Raw genomic sequence first — 19,817 nt, forward strand, 5'->3', positions numbered from 1 at the left:
AAGAACTCTGGGAAGTCACCAGAAGTAGACAAAACAAAACTGGCTCTTCTTTTTCGTCCTCCTTTTCCCTCTGAGTCCTGCACAAAGTGCATCTGTTTAATAGCCCACCCTGCAATAAATTTCTTTCATCTGTATTTACAAAACTGTTTACACAGATGCACATACCATTACACTCAGACACAGTCCCAAGTCCACAGGGTGAGAAGGGAAAGAGAATGGAAAGCATTTCATAACTAAAGCTCAAGAGGACTTAGTGATAGAAACCAAGGTAGCCGTTACTACACGGTTTCACACTGGAGTGAATGCTTTCATCTTACTCCATCATAACAAAAGAGTTACTGAATTTGAGATGAGTCCCATTAAATAACCCATAAAAAACAGATTGGAATATTCCCTTATTTTCATAAAGTTGCCAGTGGCACACCTTCTGGTTTCCTCTGATGATCTGGAGGATTTGTTGGGCCAAGTTATTTTTGCAATGCTGTGTCAGAGCTTGTTTGTTTTCAAAAATGTTGTGAGTCAACTTTTAAACATAGCCATTGTTAAGAATTAAATTATGTAAATTTATAATTTTACTACATTATACTGCTAATTATACTAGTTATGCTCTTGAGGTTATGTCTATTGTATCTGCTTGGTAGAAATACTATTTCATAACATGCGACTGCATAGCTTTCCAAATTCACATTCAGGGCTGTCAAGCTGATCAAGTGGAGTCCACCATAGGAGCAATATTACATCACAAACTCATCAAATGCTACAGATAAAGTTTTATGGTTTTTCTCCCATAGAGCCTATTGTTAACCATTTATGAGCACACCACTCACTCTTAAGTACAAGGTAGAAGGGGAAGACAGCATGGTGTGTATAACTGATTTGTGTTTTAAGTTGTATTAGTAAAGCCTCTAAAAGTCCTCCAATATTTTATTTAAATATGAATTTTCTGAAGTTCCTGTAGTGACACAGTGGTTAACGAATCCGAATAGGAACCATGAGGTTGCGGGTTCAATCCTTGGCCTTGCTCAGTGGGTTAAGGATCCAGCATTGCCGTGAGCTGTGCTGCGGGTCACAGACGCAGCTCAGATCCTGCGTTGCTGTGGCTCTGGCGTAGGCCGGTGGCTACAGCTCTGATTAAACCCCTAGCCTGGGAACCTCCATATGCTGCAGCAAGTGGCCCTTACAAAAAGCGAAAAGACAAAAAATAAAAATAAAAATAAATATGAATTTTCTTCATCTCTAGGAGTCAGGAATTACCCACCATAGCATTCTGTCTAGCTCTAGAACATTGTATCTTGCCTTGTTCCTAAGTGCTTCTAATTCAGACTCCATGTCTTTAACTTTGTATTCTCAGTGTTCAGGGTCATGCATTGACTGATAATAAATATTCATCACTTGGAAAGGAGGGAAGATAGTTTTATCAAATAAGTTCTCTTCGGCAAAAACTATGTACGGCTACACCATTCAGTCTAAGGTAAAGAACCTAATTCCATAAGCCACCTACTAAAATTAGTTTCCTAACTTTATAGAACAAGTACACACATATGCTCATAAAAATGGGATGATCTGATTTAAAGTTTAAGTGAAGCAATTTAATTCAAGCAGAGCAAAAGGGAAATGTTCAAATGTCAGTATATGGATTAATTTTCCATTTTAGCAACCAATTTAAATGTTTATAAAGGAATGTTTATAAAATGACTTTCTCCACAAATTTACTTATAGCTATCAACAGATCAAGCCCTTTCTAAAAATATTTTGCAGAGATGTGCAAAATTAATATGCTCATCGTAAATTTACTATAGGTCTTAGGAACTAGTAATAGAAATGTTCTCCAAGAATACTAAAACAGCTTTGTATTTTTTTTTTTAAAGAAAAGGTATTTGGAGGTTACCTGTGATCCATGGGGTAGCTGCTGTCTTGTATGGACTGCGATGGAGGGAGGTGAGCCGGGAAGGCGCGGTCAGGTTTCGAAGTGTGAGCTGAATTTGGTGATGCATGATGCAGTGGGGACACTGGCGTGCTGGATGGTGTTGGGGGGTTAGAGGGCCTCATTCCCACTTGTGGCTTCTGATCATAGGCACTACTCAAGGAACCAAAGAAAAGAGAGCAATTATTTCTTGGGAGCGATTAAAACCTTTTTCTTTCCAACAGAAGGGAAGAAATATTGTAGGCTCCATTCATAAAGAAGTTAGAATTGGATGTTTTGGGGTTTTGCAATTCTAGAGTGTGTCATCTTCGTAATTGCCACACACTTAAACAGAAAAGAGGATAATTAACATATAACTTGGTAACAGTATAAATATAAAACATATTTTTAATATACATACAAACACCTGAGTATAAGAAAAATGAAAGCAGTGGCATTCTTTCCATCTGTTCTTGATATGTCTTCCTTAATCAAGTTTCATAGATCTTTTCCAGATCATTAAATATTTCTGATATTATAATCCTTCTATACCATATAAGATTTTAGAATAAGAAATATTATCAGTTTAACAAGATGAAGATCATACCAGGCTTTCCTTTATTTGTCGTAGAATTCTAAGAAGGCAATGTTTTTGCCTTATTGTCATTATTTTAATGTAAAATAAATGATGCCTGGGATCAACTTCCTTACATGGGATAATAAAGATTTATGAGGCAAATTACAATATCTCTGATATATTTAAACTTTCTTGGTGTATAAGAATAGGTACAAAATAATATTCTTAAGAATAAAACCTTATCATAGTCTAACTTATAAACACAATTATAAAAGAATAAAAGAAATAAGCTTGTTTTTATACACAGTTTGAATTTTAGTTGCTTTCTTTTTGTAGCTCTTAGGAATGATTTAACTAATGTTTTCTAATCTAAAAAATACTTTATTGAAAACAAATTTAACTTATATTTCTGAGCAAAAAAAATCTGTGTTAAAATACGGTATTTCCTTTTAAAATAAAAAAGGATTCATTTATATATTTTTCTTTAAAAAATGTTTTTTGAAAATTGACATATGTAATATTTTATCCCATTGCTCCATCTATACAACAGAAGTACATCCAAGTGCAAAAATACTTCAGAGAAGTGAAGGAGTATGGGCAGCAAAATTTACTCTTGCTTGAAAGCAAAGTCAGTGGTCCCCATGTTATATTTCATTCTATTTTACCAGTATTTCTTAATGAGGGCCCACTTCTGTTATTAGACTCACCTGTCTAATTCCCATGTAAAAAGAAAAAAATGATATATTTTTTGTCCTAGCATATTACTTTTTTTCCTTATGAAATGTTGTATTCATTGTTTTTACAGCAATGGAAATAACAGAATTTCATCTATATATCATTGTGGGAATTCTTGGTCCTCAAGAAGAACCTCCAAATATTCAGGCAATTCCTCTACCATTTATGAAAGTCACATATGTCTTTCTTTTTTATATGTTCATAAAGCACTATTATTTCATAGTCACACTTCTGATCAATGCTAAAACGCAATGACAATTCTACACCTATTAGAGTCATTAATTAAAAATTCTTCAATATGTTAAATAATTAGTCTGTGAATACACAGTACTCTTAAGGGGAAAATGCAAAAATTAAAAACATTTGATAAAATACAGTTTTGTCTGAACTCAGTAGGCTTTAATAGTTGGCTTCTACAAGAGATCTTTTTTATAAAACTTTGCAGTTGAACTGAATGAACTGTAGTTCATTTCAGACTCTGGTGAAACTCCTAGCAAGGGAGATATGAAAAACAAGTTTGTAAGAACGAAGACTAATAAGGAATCCAAGCATTGGTCAGGTACCATGAGATTGCACACAATGAAGTTTCTTGAATCTTAAATACCTTAAACAACAAACTAGTGAATATAACAGAAGTAAGCAGATTCACAGTTGTAGAGAACAAACCAGTAGCTACTGGTGGGGGAGACAATATAAGGGTAGAGAATTAAGAGGTGCAAAGTGTTAGGTATAAAATAAGCTAGAAGGATACACTGTACAACACAGGGACTACAGCCAAAATTTTAGCATAACTGTAAACAGAGTATAATCTTTGCAGTGGTTAACGAATCTGACTAGGAACCATGAAGTTGCATGTTCAACCCCTGGCCTTGCTCAGTGGGTTGGGGATCCAGCATTGTTGTGAGCTGTGGTGTAGGTCGCAGACACGGCTCGGATCCCACATTGCTGTGGCTGTGGTGTAGGCCAGCGGCTACAGCTCTGATTAGACCCCTAGCCTGGGAACCTCCGTGTGCCGTGCGTGGGTACAGCCCTGAAAAGACAAAAGAGACCCCCCCCCAAAAAAAAAGCATATATAAAAAACATCCAAGGAAATAGAAGACTCCTTTGGGGCATAATGAACTTGAATCAACATAAATTTTTTGTTCTTTTCTCTTTTTAGGGACATGCCTGCAACATATGGAAGTTCCAAGACTTGGGGTCAAATCAGAGCTGCAGCTGCTGTCATATACCACAGCCACAGTAACACCAGATCTGAGCCACATCTGTGACCTACACTGCAGCTTGCAGAAACACTGAAGCCTTACCCACTGAGTGAGGCCAGGGATTGAACCTACATCCTCACGGATACCAGTCCAGTTCTTAACCTGCTGAGCCACAACAGGAACTCCCCGAATGAACATAATTTTTAAGACCACAAATATTTGTAATCATTTTTCTACATTTCTAAACTAACTCCTTTTAAGAACTAAGTTTCTACTATAATTGAGAGTAATATCATACAGTATACAGAGCCAACTTTTCCTTATGCAATTAGAGGCCAATAAGAAAAGTAGTAGGATGCAATTTACTGTGAAGGGTTTTTAATGAACATGTATGTTAGCAAATTTTCTAACAAATGAAAAATGGACTTCTATTGCCCCACCCTTTATTATCATCAAGAGGAACAACTGGCTTTTTAATAGATAATAGCCTCTGCTAAGCCTTATAAAATTCTAACTTTACTGCAATTGTTCATGAATGCATCTTATAGATCATCTGCAAAGCCTGTCAGATAACTAATGCACTGCTTAGACCTGCCAAATGTTTCATTTTTTTCTCTACCTAAAACTATCTAAAGTGCATAATGCATTCTTTCTAATGAGAATTTCAATACCAGTTCGTGCCAAGTGAGACTCCCTTTTCAATCCCAGGATTCATCACCACAGTAGAAAAGTAACTAATGATCTGGATAAAAATTCCTGCTTTAAGATGATTCTAGGGTGTTCCCATTGTGACTCAGTGGGTTAAGAATCCAGACATAGTGTACATGAGGATGTGGGTTCGATCCCTGGCCTTGTTCAATGGGTTAAGAATGTGGCATTGCCACAAGCTGTGGTATAGGTCGCAGATGCAGCTTGGATCCTGTGTTGCTGTGGCTGTGGTACAGGCCAGCAGCTGCAGCTCCAATTCAACCCCAGCCCAGGAATTTCCATATGCCACAGGTGTGGCCATAAAAAGAAAAGAAAAAAAAAAAAAAAACAAAAAAAACAAAATGATTCTAAAAGTATGTGATCAGACAGTAAATGGTCCTTCAAAGTTCTGCTAAACACAATTAGCTTATTATATTCTGAAGATGTAACTCTCAAGTATGATTTCAGGTTTTATATTATCAGGAATTTTGTTTCAACATAGAAACCATCAAGCTCTCTCTAGACACCTGATGGCTTTACCTGACATTGTACAGGCACTTTTCGCCATAGCTGAATTTAAAGGGCTGTTCTTGACTGCAGGCAGAGCCCAGTTCTGAACATGGACTGTGGGGTTCTTTCTTGATTTTCAGTGGTAGGCCATGAAAAGCCACTAGAAAACAAAACAAAAATATGCACAAATATGAAATGCAGTTAGGGATTAAGTATACTAATGTGTTCAACTCCTCTTGGTTAAAATATCACTAACATTTCATATTAATTTACATACATAAGAAAAATCATATTTGGTGAATTTCATACAAGAAAAGATTCTGGAGACTCTCCATATACTCATCTTTTGCCTTTGTTGGATAACAAAATCCATGCTTGAACTCGTAATTACTTAAAGTGAATTTCTTGTAATTTGCTTAGCTGATATTAACAATATTAGAAGCTCAGTGTTCACAAAGTAAGTTTGAAAACATTTCAGAAAGACTTCTAATGACTAAAGCAGAAAAAATACAACTGATTATCCAAGAATTAACTGAAGATGGGACATAATTTTAACCATTATTGAAAGGAAAATATCTCATATGATCCATAGTAATGGTTTAATGGAATAAATGGACTATGAAAAAGAAAATCCAGGTGCAGTTCTAAAGGTAACTAATGATAGTTTGGACAATAGGACAAAAAACACAACATCTGTGAGGCCAATGCTCATATATAAAAACAAAGATAAAAGTACCTGCATAATGACTTACCAGAAATGTGAAGATAAACTGTGAGAAATATGTTAAAGTTATCTGTTGCATATAATCTACCATAAAAAATTATTCTATATCAAATGATGTTTTATCCTTTCTCATATGACTTAATGTCATATGGCGTTACTATTAAATATAATACAAAGACCACATCATAAAATATGAGGAAATATGTAAGTTTGGGGTGGAATCATAGCTTTCAAACCATTAAATAAATAAGATTATATGTTTTTATTATTCCTTCTAAAGCTGAAAAAATACATATTAGAGATTCTATCAGAATAACTGAAGTTTTAGTATAAATAAAAAAATAAATTAAAAGATAAGGAAAAATAGACCTGAGAATGAATTTTTTATATTCATACAATATGCACAAGTATGAATAATCAAGGATAAACACAAGCAGGACAGACCGTGGATGCTTATTCTAACCCCTATAAAACCTAGAATTAAAACACAAAATATTAAGTGTATATGCTATAAAGGAAGATATGACAAGAAAAACTTTGTGGTTTATGATACCACTCAATCCTGATTATGCTATTATGGTGTTATAAACCTGTACTAGGCTAGAATGACATATATAGTTTTAATATAAGAAATTGATATCAAGAACTACCAGGATCCAGGAAAATAAATGCTACCTGTTTATATATGCACATAATTTTGACAGAAATGTTCAGTGGTACTCAAAAGCCATTTGAAATGTTGTAGAAAACCAATTTGTCATAGAAATAAACAATTTCACCTAAATCAGTTTTCTAAATCTTTGCCAATGATGCAACAGACAAGGGCCTAATCTCCAAAATATATAAACAACTCATGCAACTCAACAAAAAAGCAAATAACCCAATTGAAAAATGGGCAGAAGACCTAAATAGACATTTCTCCAAAGACCTACGAATGGCCAATAGGCATATGAAAAAATGCTTAATATCACTAATTATTAGAGAAATGTAAATCAAAACTGCAATGAGGTACCACTTTACACCAGTCAGAATGGCCATCATTAACAAGTCAACAAATAACAAATGCTAGAGAGGGTGTAGAGAAAAAGGTACCCTCCTCCACTGTTGGTGGGAATATAAACTGGTACAACCACTATGGAAAACAGTATGGAGCTACCTCAGGAAACTAAATATAGAGCTACCATATGATCCAGAAATTCCATTGCTGGGCATATATCTGGACAAGACTTATTGAAAAAGATACGTGCACCCCTATTTTCATAGCAGCACTATTCACAATAGCCAAGACATGGAAACAACCTAAATGTCCATCGACAGATGAATGGATTAAGAAGATACAGTACATATATACAATGGAATATTACTCAATCATAAAAAAGACAAACTAATGCCATTTGTAGCAACATGGATAGATCTAGAGACTCTCATACTAAATGAAGTAAGCCAGAAAAAAAAGACAAATACCATATGATATCACTTATTTATGGAATCTAAAATATGGAACAGATGATCCAATCTAAAAATAACAAACAAACAAACAACAGAAACAGATTATGGCCAAGAAGAGAAGACTTGGGGTTCCAAGGCAGGGGAGAAGAGGAGGAAGTGGGATGAATGGGCATTTTGTGGGTTTTGGGGATGTAAACTGTTATATTTGGAATAGAATGGATGGACAATGGGATCCTAATGTACAACACAGGGAAATGTGTGTGATTGGGTCAATTTGTTGTACAACAGAAAACTTGTAAATCAACTGTATTTTAATAATAATACTTTTTAAAAAAGAAAAAAGAAATCAGTTTTCTAAGGGAAACTTAGTAATAATATAATTAGTTCACTGAGTGGCCTATTTCAAAGTATTTTTTAAACTTATTGTGTGTTAAATATGCCTCAAAGTAGAAAGCAGAGGAGTAGAAACAAAGGAGAAATTACATGTCTTCACATGCAAAGGGTACACATTCATTAACTTTAGCAAGTCAGAAAGTTATAATTTATAAATGGTTAAGAGGGAAGAGACTTAAGAACCTCAAGAATCCATCATAACATGAGGACTTATTTGGATTCTGATTTGAACAAACCAACTAAAAGAGACAACTCTGCAATAAAAAAGACATTTGAATGTGGACTAAGTATCAGATATTTATGAAATTATTGTTAAAACCGAAGACCATTATCTCTCACGAAGAGTGATGCAAAATCCTCAAAAAAAATACTAACAAGCCAAATTCAGTAGAATATAAAAAAGGTGATACATGATGACAAAGTGAGCTTTATTTCTGGAATGAAAAAAAGGTTCCGCATACGAAAACTGATCACTGTCACAACCACATTACCAGAATAAACGGAGGAAAAACCACTTGATGATCCCAATTAATGCAAAAAATCAATTGACAATGTTCAATATCCTTTTGTGATTAAAAAAAAAAAAAAAAAACACTTGACAAACTAGGAACAGAAGGAAACTACTTCAACATAATAAAAGCCATATATGAAAAGCCGCGTGAACAGCATACTTAATAATGACAGACTGAAACATTTTCCTCTTGATAAGGAAGAAGGATACCCACTCTCACCATTTCTATTCAATACAATATTTAAAGTTCTAGCCAATTAGACAAGAAAAGGGTATCCAAATTAGAAAAGAAGTTAAATTATCTCTATTCACAGATGGTATCATCTTATATATAGGAATCCCAAAGATTCCACAGAAAGAATTTATTGTTAATTTTGTTGGATGTGATAATGAAATGGCAGTTGTATCCCAAAAAAAGTTTAAAGCTAAAGCTATTCATAATATTTACGGATTAATAATAAACTCTAGGATTTTCTTTAAAATACTCTAGGAAAAAAAATGTTCCAGAAAAGAATCAAATAAAAAGTGTTGATAACTGTAAAAAGCTGACTGATGAGGTAGGTGGGAGTTCATTATATTATTCTCTTTACTTTTACCAAAGTCCTAAATTGGTAAGATGAAACTTTGTTTTGTTTTTAAATTTTATTGGTGTATAGTTGACATAATGTTGTATTAGTTTTAGGTGTTCAGCAAAGTGAATCAGTCATACATATAAATACATCCATTCTTTTTTCCAATATAGTTTATTACAGACTAATGAGTAGACTTCCTTATGCTATACAGTAGTTCCTTGCTAATTAAGTATTTTATGTATAATAGTATGTATATATTATTCCCATCCTCTTAATTTATCCCTCTCCATTCCCCACAGTTTCCCCTAGGATAACCATAAGTTTGATTTTAATTATGTTAGTTTATTTCTGTTTTATAAACAGGCTCTTTCATTTCATTTTTTTGTTAGATTTCATGTATAGCTGATATCATATTTTTTTGTCTTTTTCTGCCTTACTTCACTTATTATGATAATCTCTAGGTCCATCCATGCAAATGGCATTATTCTGAAGCATTTTTAAAATGTGAGAAAAACCCACAAACGATTTAAAGTAATATTCTGTTAAGAAAATTCTCTCCCTCTGTGTGTAAAAAATATTATGTAATATTATATTATATTATATTATATGTATATTATAGTAAAAAAAATATTATAGTAAAAAATATTATGTGATGCAATCTTATAATACACTAACCATGCATGTGTTGCTTTCTTAACAGTTTTCAACTATTACCTACATGAACAAACACAATATAATGTGTATATATATTTAGCACTTTAAGTACTGGATTTTATATTTTCCTAAGAAAAAGCAGTAGCAACACAAAAGGAACTCAGTTTGCCATTCAACCAAATAGCAAATCATTATCCCTGAAAGATCAGATGTAATTTACATGAATAAAAATTTATTAGGACCTCAAAAGCTAATAAATTGGCAGTATGATGCAAAGTTTATTATATTTATCAAAATATCAGACATATCAGAGACTACTATATTCAGAATTACTATATTTTAGAAGTCTTTGAGACCATGAGGTCAGGAAAGATTAGTAAACAGGATGCAAAAGGCATTAACTATAGAATTAAAATAATCTAATTAATTATTAAGAACTTTTCTTCATCAAGACACTACTGAAAGAATGCAAAGAAAGCTATATATAGACACTAAGAAGATATTGGCTGTAGAAAGATCTTACAAAGAAATTGTATTCAACATAGTAAGAATTGCTACAAGTTAATGACAAAACAAGTGACCAAATTAAAAATGCACAAAATACTTAAACAAGCAATTCATAAAAGAAGATCTTCAAATGGTAAAGCAAACAAATGAACAACAAAGCAGGTTAGGAAAAGGGACTCAAGATCTTTACTCATCAGGAAATTGCAAATAAAACCACTTGAGACTGTTACTATACATCCACTAGAATGGCTAGACTGCAAAAGACTACATTACTAAGATCTGAAGAGGACCTAAAGCAACAACAATTTTTATATACGCTGCCAATAGTACAAACTGATAAAAAAGAAAAACAATTTGGAAAACTTTTTGGCAACATTTACTAAGGCACAATATAAATTTCCCCTATCATCCAGTATCTACACTCTTAGGTAGTTATCAAAGAGACAGGACTAAATACGTTCATCAAAGGCCATGTATAAGAATGCTCTGGGAGTTCCCATTGTGGATCAGCAGTAACAAGCCTGACTAGCATCCATGAAGACGAGGGTTCGATCCCTGACCTCGCTCAGCGGGTTAAGGATCCAGCATTGCTATGAGATGTGGTGTAGGTCGCAGATGTGGCTCAGATCTCAAGTTGCTGTGGCATAGGCTGGCAGCTACAGCTCCAATTGGACCCCTAGCCTGGGCACTTCCATATGACACAGGTGCAGCCCTAAAAAGACAGGAAAAAAAAGAATATTAATAACAGCTTTAATCATAATATCAAAAAACTGGAAAAGTTCATTAGCGGAAAAATGTATAAGTTGTAGCTTAGTCATACAATGGCATACCCTACAGTAATAACAAGGAATAAATTTATAATACATGCAGAAACATAGATGGTATCACAGAAGTTGAATAAAAGAAGACAAACACAAAAGAGTATATGGCATATGAATTTCAAGAACAGACCAAACTAGTCAATCCTGAGAATCACCTTCTGTTTGTGGATGAGAGTGTTAATGACTGAGAAAGGGCATCAGTAATCTACCACAGTGTTGTAAGTGTTTTACACCTGGCTCTGGGTGGTGGTTATATGATTATATACATACGCAAAATTCCTCAAGTTATGCACTTAAGATATCTGCATTATAATGAATGGATATCTCCACAAAAAGGTGTAAAAATATGAGGAGCATCTAGTTCTGCTGTACAAATTAAAGTGTTTGAAAATGTCTGGCCTCCTGTTCCAGCAGAGACATCTGGCAATGTGCTTCAACTTCATAGGATAAATAATTCCAGATGGGTCAGGGGAGGAATAACAAGCATGGGGCACCATCGGAATGGTTGCTAGCAATGACAATAACCTCTTATCAAAATGTCCAATATCAACCTGGAAGCAAAAAGCATGACCCATCCTTGAAGATACCCTTCCTGGAGCTCTATCTGGTGCTTTCAGATTGGCCCCACAAGCTTTCTCAAGTAACTTGAGAACAAAGAACGTAAGGATTCCCAAAGTGCTATCAGAGGCACACTGATCCCTACACAGAGGACCCCCAAATTCGACCAATCATCAAAATACCCAGGGGAATTTTGGGGAGAAAAAAAAGTTTCTCAAATTCCACATATTATAGGTTGAAGTCCTAACCCTATTACCTCAAAATGTGACCTTAACTGGAAAATTAGTTACCACAGGGATTAGAGTGGCTTTTAACTCAGTATTCCTGGTGTCCTTGTAAAAGGTGGGATTTGGGACCCAAAGACACTCACACAGCAAGACTGTCACATGAATATGAAGGCAGAGATTAGAGTGATGCTTAGAGAAGCCAAGGATTGGCAATAATTGCCAGCAAACCAAGGAGAAGTGAGGAGAGAAACACAGAAGATTCTCTCACACAGCCTTCAGAACCCTGCCAACCCTTTCATCTCAGACTTCTAGCCCCCAGAACTGTGAGACAGTGAATTTCCATTTCTTAAGCCACCTAGTAGGTGGTACTTTGTATGGTGCCCCTAGCAAACCACTATACCACTCACAGAAACTCCCATTACTAAGGCTGGGATGTAGATAAGGATTCTGTGTCTTATACAATTAGATCAGGATTCTGTATCTTAATGCAGTTTTCTAGGTGATTCTCTAACAGGGCAAATTTCAAATTCACTATGATGCTTGGCCTGGATCTGGTGTGTGCTGCACTGAAATAGATCCAGTACTTGAAAATACTAAAAAAAAAAAAAAAAAAAAAACCAACAACAACAACAACAAAAACTAACAGCATCTTCCATTTTGTTAGATGCCCATACTGGAGGATTCTCACAGGTTCTCCAAGAAGTTTAGGGCTCCCCTACTGTCTCATTTTCAACGTGTGTGGGCCTCTTAATCACTGTGGGGCTCTTGGAATCCTGACTTTTTTTCTCATCATAAGCCAAATGCTAGGATCTCCTTTTTTTTTTAATTGCTGTGTTGAAGAAAAAAATAAGCCAGCCTAAGATTTTCAACATTTTGCCCAAGAACCACGTGTTACTTATTTTCCTCATTTTTCACTTTGCTGCTTCCTGAAGATTTGAGATCACAAGAATGACTTCTCTTATTTATTCTTCAGAAAGGGTAGTATAGAGGCTCCCTCCAGAGAGGGCTGAGCTGAGACCGTGTTGGGTATTTCATCATAGGGCTGAGAGCCTGAGCGTCTGTGAACAGGCAGTTTTCCAGCTCATTGGCAGAGGCACAAGTGAAAGCAGCACATTCATTTTGTGCAATTTGCTTTACCTTCCCACATGGAGTTGGTGCATGTAAAAGGCTGTTAAGTACTAAATTATTCCTTATCAAATCACCATCATCTGGAGTCATGATCAACACTAATTAAATTACTTTCGCTGAACACGGCTCCAGCATGCTGCCGAGGCTGCTAGGTACATTTCATTTTGCTTACTGTACTGTCCTGGCTGGTTTTGGAACAGAGAGCTACGGGCATCAGCATTGTTTGTAGTTTTAATTAAAGTAAAGCTTTCCTTCTTCAAGTGTATCAAATCAAGTGTGCTAACTCCTTCATTTCATTTACAAAGAAGTATTGGTTCCCAATGATATTATTTATACACTTATCCCTGACTTTAGACAGTTCAGATAGTTTATCTATGAAATCTGCCTTCTTCCTCAAACACGTTTCCATGCAAACTTTTATGACCCACAACTCCTCTGGACCATCAGATCTTTCAGAGAAGAAGCCAAAATAACTCTCAAGAGTTGCATCTTGCATGTTTTCTTTGATGGAAGCTTGACCTTGAAAAACCACATCTTAAGGCTGACTTAATGATGACTGAGTTCTTCTAATGGTTAAATTTCAGAGTTCCAAAATACCAGGACTTTAAAAAAAAATGCTCTTCCAAAATAAACTTAACCACTTCTTAATTAACAAAGTTTACTTGGGGTTATGGTATTCATCATAAAGTATTTGTTAGATTAGTGACTGTTTTCATTTTAGAACTATAAACTATGCGGCATCATCTTACTTCACTTTTTTCTGTCTACATTTTGGAATGAAAGCACAATCTTGCTCTCATTCTCCTGGAACACAGAAGTGCCCTCGACTTTACAAGTGCAACAATGCTGGTATACAACCACGTCTTTGGTGCAAAGTAGATATATAAGTCATATCTGAACACCTAAAAAATAGGTGGAAATAACGAATCTGAAACATTGCTCATAGGAGAATAATTTCCTAAACAATCATGACACTTGAGTATTTTTTGGTACCATTAAATTGAAAACAGACCATGTTATAACTGGTTCATGTTAGTCCATGGAATAAACAATAAAACATCTGAACTGAGTTTCTGTTTATATTTCTGTAGTGAATATGACAATGTGAATTTAAGAAAGATAACATGCTTAATTGTAGGTGTCAACATATTGAACTGTTTGACTTTGGTATAGTGATAGAAAACACTAGCTATAATGCTTTTTCAAAACCTCTCAGATTGACATATTATAAAGTCTTCAAAGAATCTCCACCAAACTCTTGATTCTCATCATCAAGACAAGGACATTAGCATTCCGAATTTGTAAAAAATTTTAAAAAGGCATAAAAAAGCTAAGCTTTATGTCTAACTAAAGATCTAGGACTAACTTATAACAGGCGAGGAATTAAAGCCTGGGCTTTTGACAGCACCTTTTGAACCTTTGAGAATGTAATTCAGATTTACTTTGAGTAAGAACTCTGATGATTTCCTTCATGCCTCTGCACTACTGTAACATCATATCAGATGTTTCTTTATCCATTCATTCCTTCATTAATTCATTCATTCACTATGGCCCAGACATTACACCAGGTGCTGAGGGCCAGGGAATATGAAGCTAAGAAGAAGCAGGAGAAAAAGACACAGCCCTACTATCAAGAGCTCAAAGAAGTCCAATTAGAGCTTTATTTAGTTTTTTATTTTTTAAGAAAAGTTCTAAGTCTTCTCTAAGTTTGATTAATTCATGTGAATGCAATGCATGCATATTTCTGGATACATGACTTATAATAATAACTCTTGGCCCTTGTAGCTAAATGAAAACACTTCTCAGAGCATTCATGCTTACTTAAAGGCATTCTGCCTTCTTTCAATTTACTGCTGTGACCAAAGGCATTTAAAAATTCACACCACTTATATTCCACTGAAGGAAAAATGTTGCTCTCCAACATCTAAAGCTTGCTCTGATTCTGATAACCAAAATGTCACAAGTGATGGGTCCCCTTCTCCATGTGGACGGTGATTATAAATACAGTGATAAGTGGTCTTGGCTCTGACCTTTCACTCAGCTTTCCTCCCAACTCTTATCATAAGAGTGAAAGAGTCGCAATTTCTGTGAATGCAAAACAATTACCCTAGGAAGAGAAGCACATCACATTTTTAACTACTTCTCCCCTAAATAAAACTATGTCTTTGAATCACATCTATAATTTCTGAATCAACAGTAGCTGGAAATACAGAGCCTGGATGGGAGTCTCCTGATTGTGATGTTGAGACTTCTGGCCTGCTATGAACATCTGTTTTAGAAGAGCCTGCTGTGATGTTCTAGAACAGGGGTTGGCAAATTGCAGCCCATGGGCCAAATCCAGCTACCCACCTGTTTTGGTAAATATAGTTTTATTGGAACACTGCCCTACCCATTCATTTAGGTAGCCTAGGACTACCTTGAGTTACAGCGGGGTATATGTGACAGAAACCCTATGACCCTCAGAGCCTGAAATATTCACAATCTGATATTTTATAGAAAAAAAAAAAAAGTTTGCTGATTCCTAGTCTAAATTATGGTCCTAATGAAAGAGTAGAAAGAAAATATTTTAAAACATGAATCAACAGCACAGTGACACCTGCTAGTGATAAGTAAGGCTAAATTAGTTAACAAAGGACATTTAATCTTGCAGTATTAACACTGTGTTTACCCTGACTCTCAAAATCAAATGCACAGTCTTGTGCAGCCAATTTTTAGGGATATACACAAACAAGATGATGAAAAAAAATGACATGATACCAAGGCTCTAAAACACTAGAAATTTACGTGCTTTGAGGAATTTCAAGGCATTTACTTAGACCATGGTTATATATAATGTGGAGAATTTTTTACACTTGTCTACAAAATATAACTGAGAAAGTCAAAACAAATCATTCTGTGGACACTAAAGTGCTTGGAAAAATTTTTCACTTGGCTTGAGCAGCAGGTTCAAAAAAAATTCTCTGTAAAAAGGGGGAAAAGTAAATGGTATACATAAATTAGATTATTTAAGACCAGATACAAGTATGGCATGAAAAATGCATGCAGTCTTTTATATAAATATATATAGTTGGGAATACACTCACTAGATGAAAAGCACTCACTTGAAGTTAATATCGCTTCAATTTCAGGTGATAAATGGGTGGCAATGACCTTAATTAGAATTCGGTTAAATTCCAGAAGCAAAGGGGAAGGCTTGTAAACAATGAAAGACAATAGTGTCACAGGCTCCACAAATCCATCTTCCAAGACATACAGAAAATCGGCAGGCACTTCTGCTACATCTGAGCCTCTCAAAGATTCTTTTCCAGTACATTTATCTCTTCCAAGCCCTCCCCACCCCCATTGTGTACACACACCACTCACACATACACACACCGACATCCATTACTAAAGGGCCTAATCTCAGCTATCAGCAGAGTGCCTTTATGGGGCCATTAAACCATTTCTCTTGTTTACAGTGCCCGAAGAAAGATGTGAATTATGTCTGTGACAAAACAAGTGATAACATTTCTAAACTGCTATCAAAATGCAAACTGAAACACATTTAAGGACAGAGACCCTGATTCCAGTTTTCATGATTTTCCATTAGATGCAGCATCTGGAAATATATTCACCTATAACATTTCCGAGACCAAAGTTTAGACCATAGCACAGCAAGTTGGTATGTATTTTTTTCTTAAATAATATTCTTTAAGTAGAGCAGTTATAAAAAAAAAATGATAGAATATTTTTTTAAAGGGATATTATCCATGGGGATAGATCCCATACCTAGCTGGTCCTTTGATATTATGTGGCAACACGGAAGATGCTGTTCCATAACAATAACAAAGGTAAAGTAAGGAGGAATCTCACTCCTTGTTATCAATCTCAGAATGTTTGAATTGAAGACATTACATATGATTAAATTTTAAGGACTGAGCTGGTGTTTGTTCTTAGAAACCTTTGTGCTAAAGGAATCATAAGTGGATGCTGTATGGGTGAAAAGATAACTAACAAAATCTACTTTAATCAGAGGAAGGCAAACAGTTCTCACCCTGCCCCTACTTTACTCCGGGAAGTAAATACTCGGCACCTTCAAGGAACTTCTTGGGCAATTTGGAAAATGGAACAGAGTCTCAGAGAAACCATGCATTTCTCTGAAGGGGATAGCAAACTTTTCTTCCCTATTACCAAACTCCTATCCGTAACAGTGACTGTACACTCCACAGCAGAGATTCCTTAAATGGTCCTATCTTGGGTGTATGTACCTGAACAAAGAGGATGTAGTTCGAATAAGTCCCAGAGGTTATGCTGCACCTCACATCCCATACAGAATTGGGTGTAGGTGTCTACAGACTTGGAAACTGGTGCTGGGGACAAGGCTGAAATCAGAAGCCAGGAATCCTCACAGTCTACAGAGTACAGCCTTCTGACAATGTTCCATAGCCTCACAAGATAGTTATCTCTTAAAAATACACTTAATAATTAAACTTTCCCTACATTGCAGAGTACCATTATGCCATCTTAACAGGCAGGAAAGAATAGACAAGTACTCTGGATTTGGACCCTTTCTCTCTTCAAAAAACAGTGGTGACACTGAGATGTAAGCAACTCTCACTTATCTGAGGGTCACTTACCTACCAGTATTGATAATCTAAAACCAGAGGTTGCCAGTGTTTGTCTGATTCACATAGTGGTTTCAAATAATTGCAGTTAGCTGTGATCACAAAATCACATTTGAAATCTTTCTCTGGTTTAAAAATCCAAAATTCTGGAGTTCCCGCTGTGGCTCAGTGGTTAACGAATCCAGCTAGGAACCATGAGGTTTCGAGTTCGATCCCTGCCCTTGCTCAGTGGGTTAAGAATCCGGCATTGTCGTGAGCTGTGGTGTAGGTCGCAGACGCGGCTCGGATCCTGCGTTGCTGTGGCTCTGGCATAGGCTGGCAGCTGTAGCTCCGATTCGACCCCTAGCCTGGGAACCTCCATATGCCGCGAGAGCGGCCCACGAAATAGCAAAAAGACAAAAAAAAAAAAAAAAATCCAAAATTCTGGCTTCTCTAGAAAAAACACAATACCCAACAACAATGAATCCACTGTCCAGCAATTGGCTGAGCCCATTATCAGCAGTCTCCTCTGGCCACAACTTGTGTTTTCCTATTTGCCATAGTCCCCACCATCACTACCACTCTACACACCATTATCTTCTGCACTAAATTCACTGAGCTTGTGTCTATGCTTGGCATGAGAGTTTTCTACACCTTATGGAACACATAGCTAAGAAATCATTAGTGAGTGTTTTTCCACCACACAGACATACACATGCACACACACACACACACACACAATCACCTCAAATCAGCAAATAAGTACTACAAAACTCACATCACACTGTGGCTTCGATACTCAAGTACTCATTCTCAGGCAATAAGGCATAGTGGAAAAGGTACTTCAAATTTGCCTGATTTTAAATTTTGCCACCACCACTTACTAGCCATAAGTCTGGGCAAACCTCTGTGATTCAGTTTGCTTTTCTATAAAATGGGCATGATAAGAGCACCTGCCTCATGAAGTTGCTGATAGGATTAAATGAAACACTATGCATAATATTAGCTATTGGTGGTGCTATTATTCAAATCCAGAATATTTAGGCATTACAGCTAAAAGAGAACATGCAGACCATCCAGAAACGTAAGAGCAGTGGTTAAGAGCATAGAATAGAATCTTTGCTTTGCTACTTACAAGCAAAAGGACTTCTGGTCAACCAGGAAACCGCTAAAAGATTCAGTTTCTCCGTATGTAATATGAGGCTATCACAGACCTTTCTCATGGGGTTTGTGTGAGAATTAAATGAGGTAACACAAATGAGACCTTAGAGTAGTACCTGGGACATGGTAAGTACTCAGGAATGTTAGTTATAACCATTATAATCACAATCACTTCCGTTCACAGAAGATAAACTGAAACTAAAGGAAATAAAATGACTAGGAGCAGGATTTCAGCCGTCAGACTGTCACTGCACTACTTTTTCTATTTCATCTTGTTTCCAATTTCACTTTATGGCAAGAGAACTACTTACTAAGAGCAAAAAAAAATGTACACATGGAGAAGAATCTGTAAGGAAGGCATCCTGACAGAAGGATAAAGCAAACAGCATGGTTGGTTAGAAAGAACACTTCATGAGGAGTCAAGTAATCTGAATCTAGTTCCTACTACACTGCAAACTAGCTGTGTGACCCCAGGCATACTATGCAACCTCTCTGGGCTTCTGTTCCTCATCTACAAAATGAAAGCAACAAACTAAGCAATCTTTCCTTATAGTTCTAAAATATAACTCTAGGTGTAAGTACCCGCTTACTCATGTCAAAGAAAAATATAAAGATCTGATACAAGAATTCAGAGGGCATACGATTCTGAGACCACACAGCTCTAAGTACCTCAATAACTGAGGGCATTAACTGCATTTTAGCAAATGGTGGTCACTGAAATTGATAATGAGCCTTAATCACCACAAAAAAGCAAAATTGGGTGTAATTCACTATATTCAAGAAGGAAGGGTACATAATGCACATTAGAAAGGTGTACACACGGTTAACAGTTTAAAATGATGCTTTAAAAGGCATTCATGGACCACCAACTTTCCAGCTAATGTTGGAAGGTAATGTTATCATACTGATAAAAGC

The 19,817-nt window shown here is 35.8% G+C and overlaps 1 protein-coding gene across 7 annotated transcripts in view; it reads right to left on the reverse strand.

Annotated features, from left to right (window-relative positions):
- Positions 1-19,817, reverse strand: part of ETV1 (ETS variant 1) — a 244,319-nt gene that overhangs the window by 42,267 nt on the left and 182,235 nt on the right. For all 7 annotated transcript variants that reach the window (XM_021063401.1, XM_013979740.2, XM_013979739.2 and 4 more), the window contains 2 exons: positions 5,645-5,774; positions 1,889-2,077 (listed from right to left, as the gene is read on the reverse strand). In XM_021063401.1, coding sequence (XP_020919060.1) covers positions 1,889-2,077; positions 5,645-5,774 — 319 coding nt within the window. The remainder of the gene's footprint in view (positions 1-1,888; positions 2,078-5,644; positions 5,775-19,817) is intronic.

The sequence above is a fragment of the Sus scrofa genome, chromosome 9 (genome assembly GCF_000003025.6).
Source record: "Sus scrofa isolate TJ Tabasco breed Duroc chromosome 9, Sscrofa11.1, whole genome shotgun sequence".
Classification (NCBI taxonomy): domain Eukaryota; kingdom Metazoa; phylum Chordata; class Mammalia; order Artiodactyla; family Suidae; genus Sus; species Sus scrofa.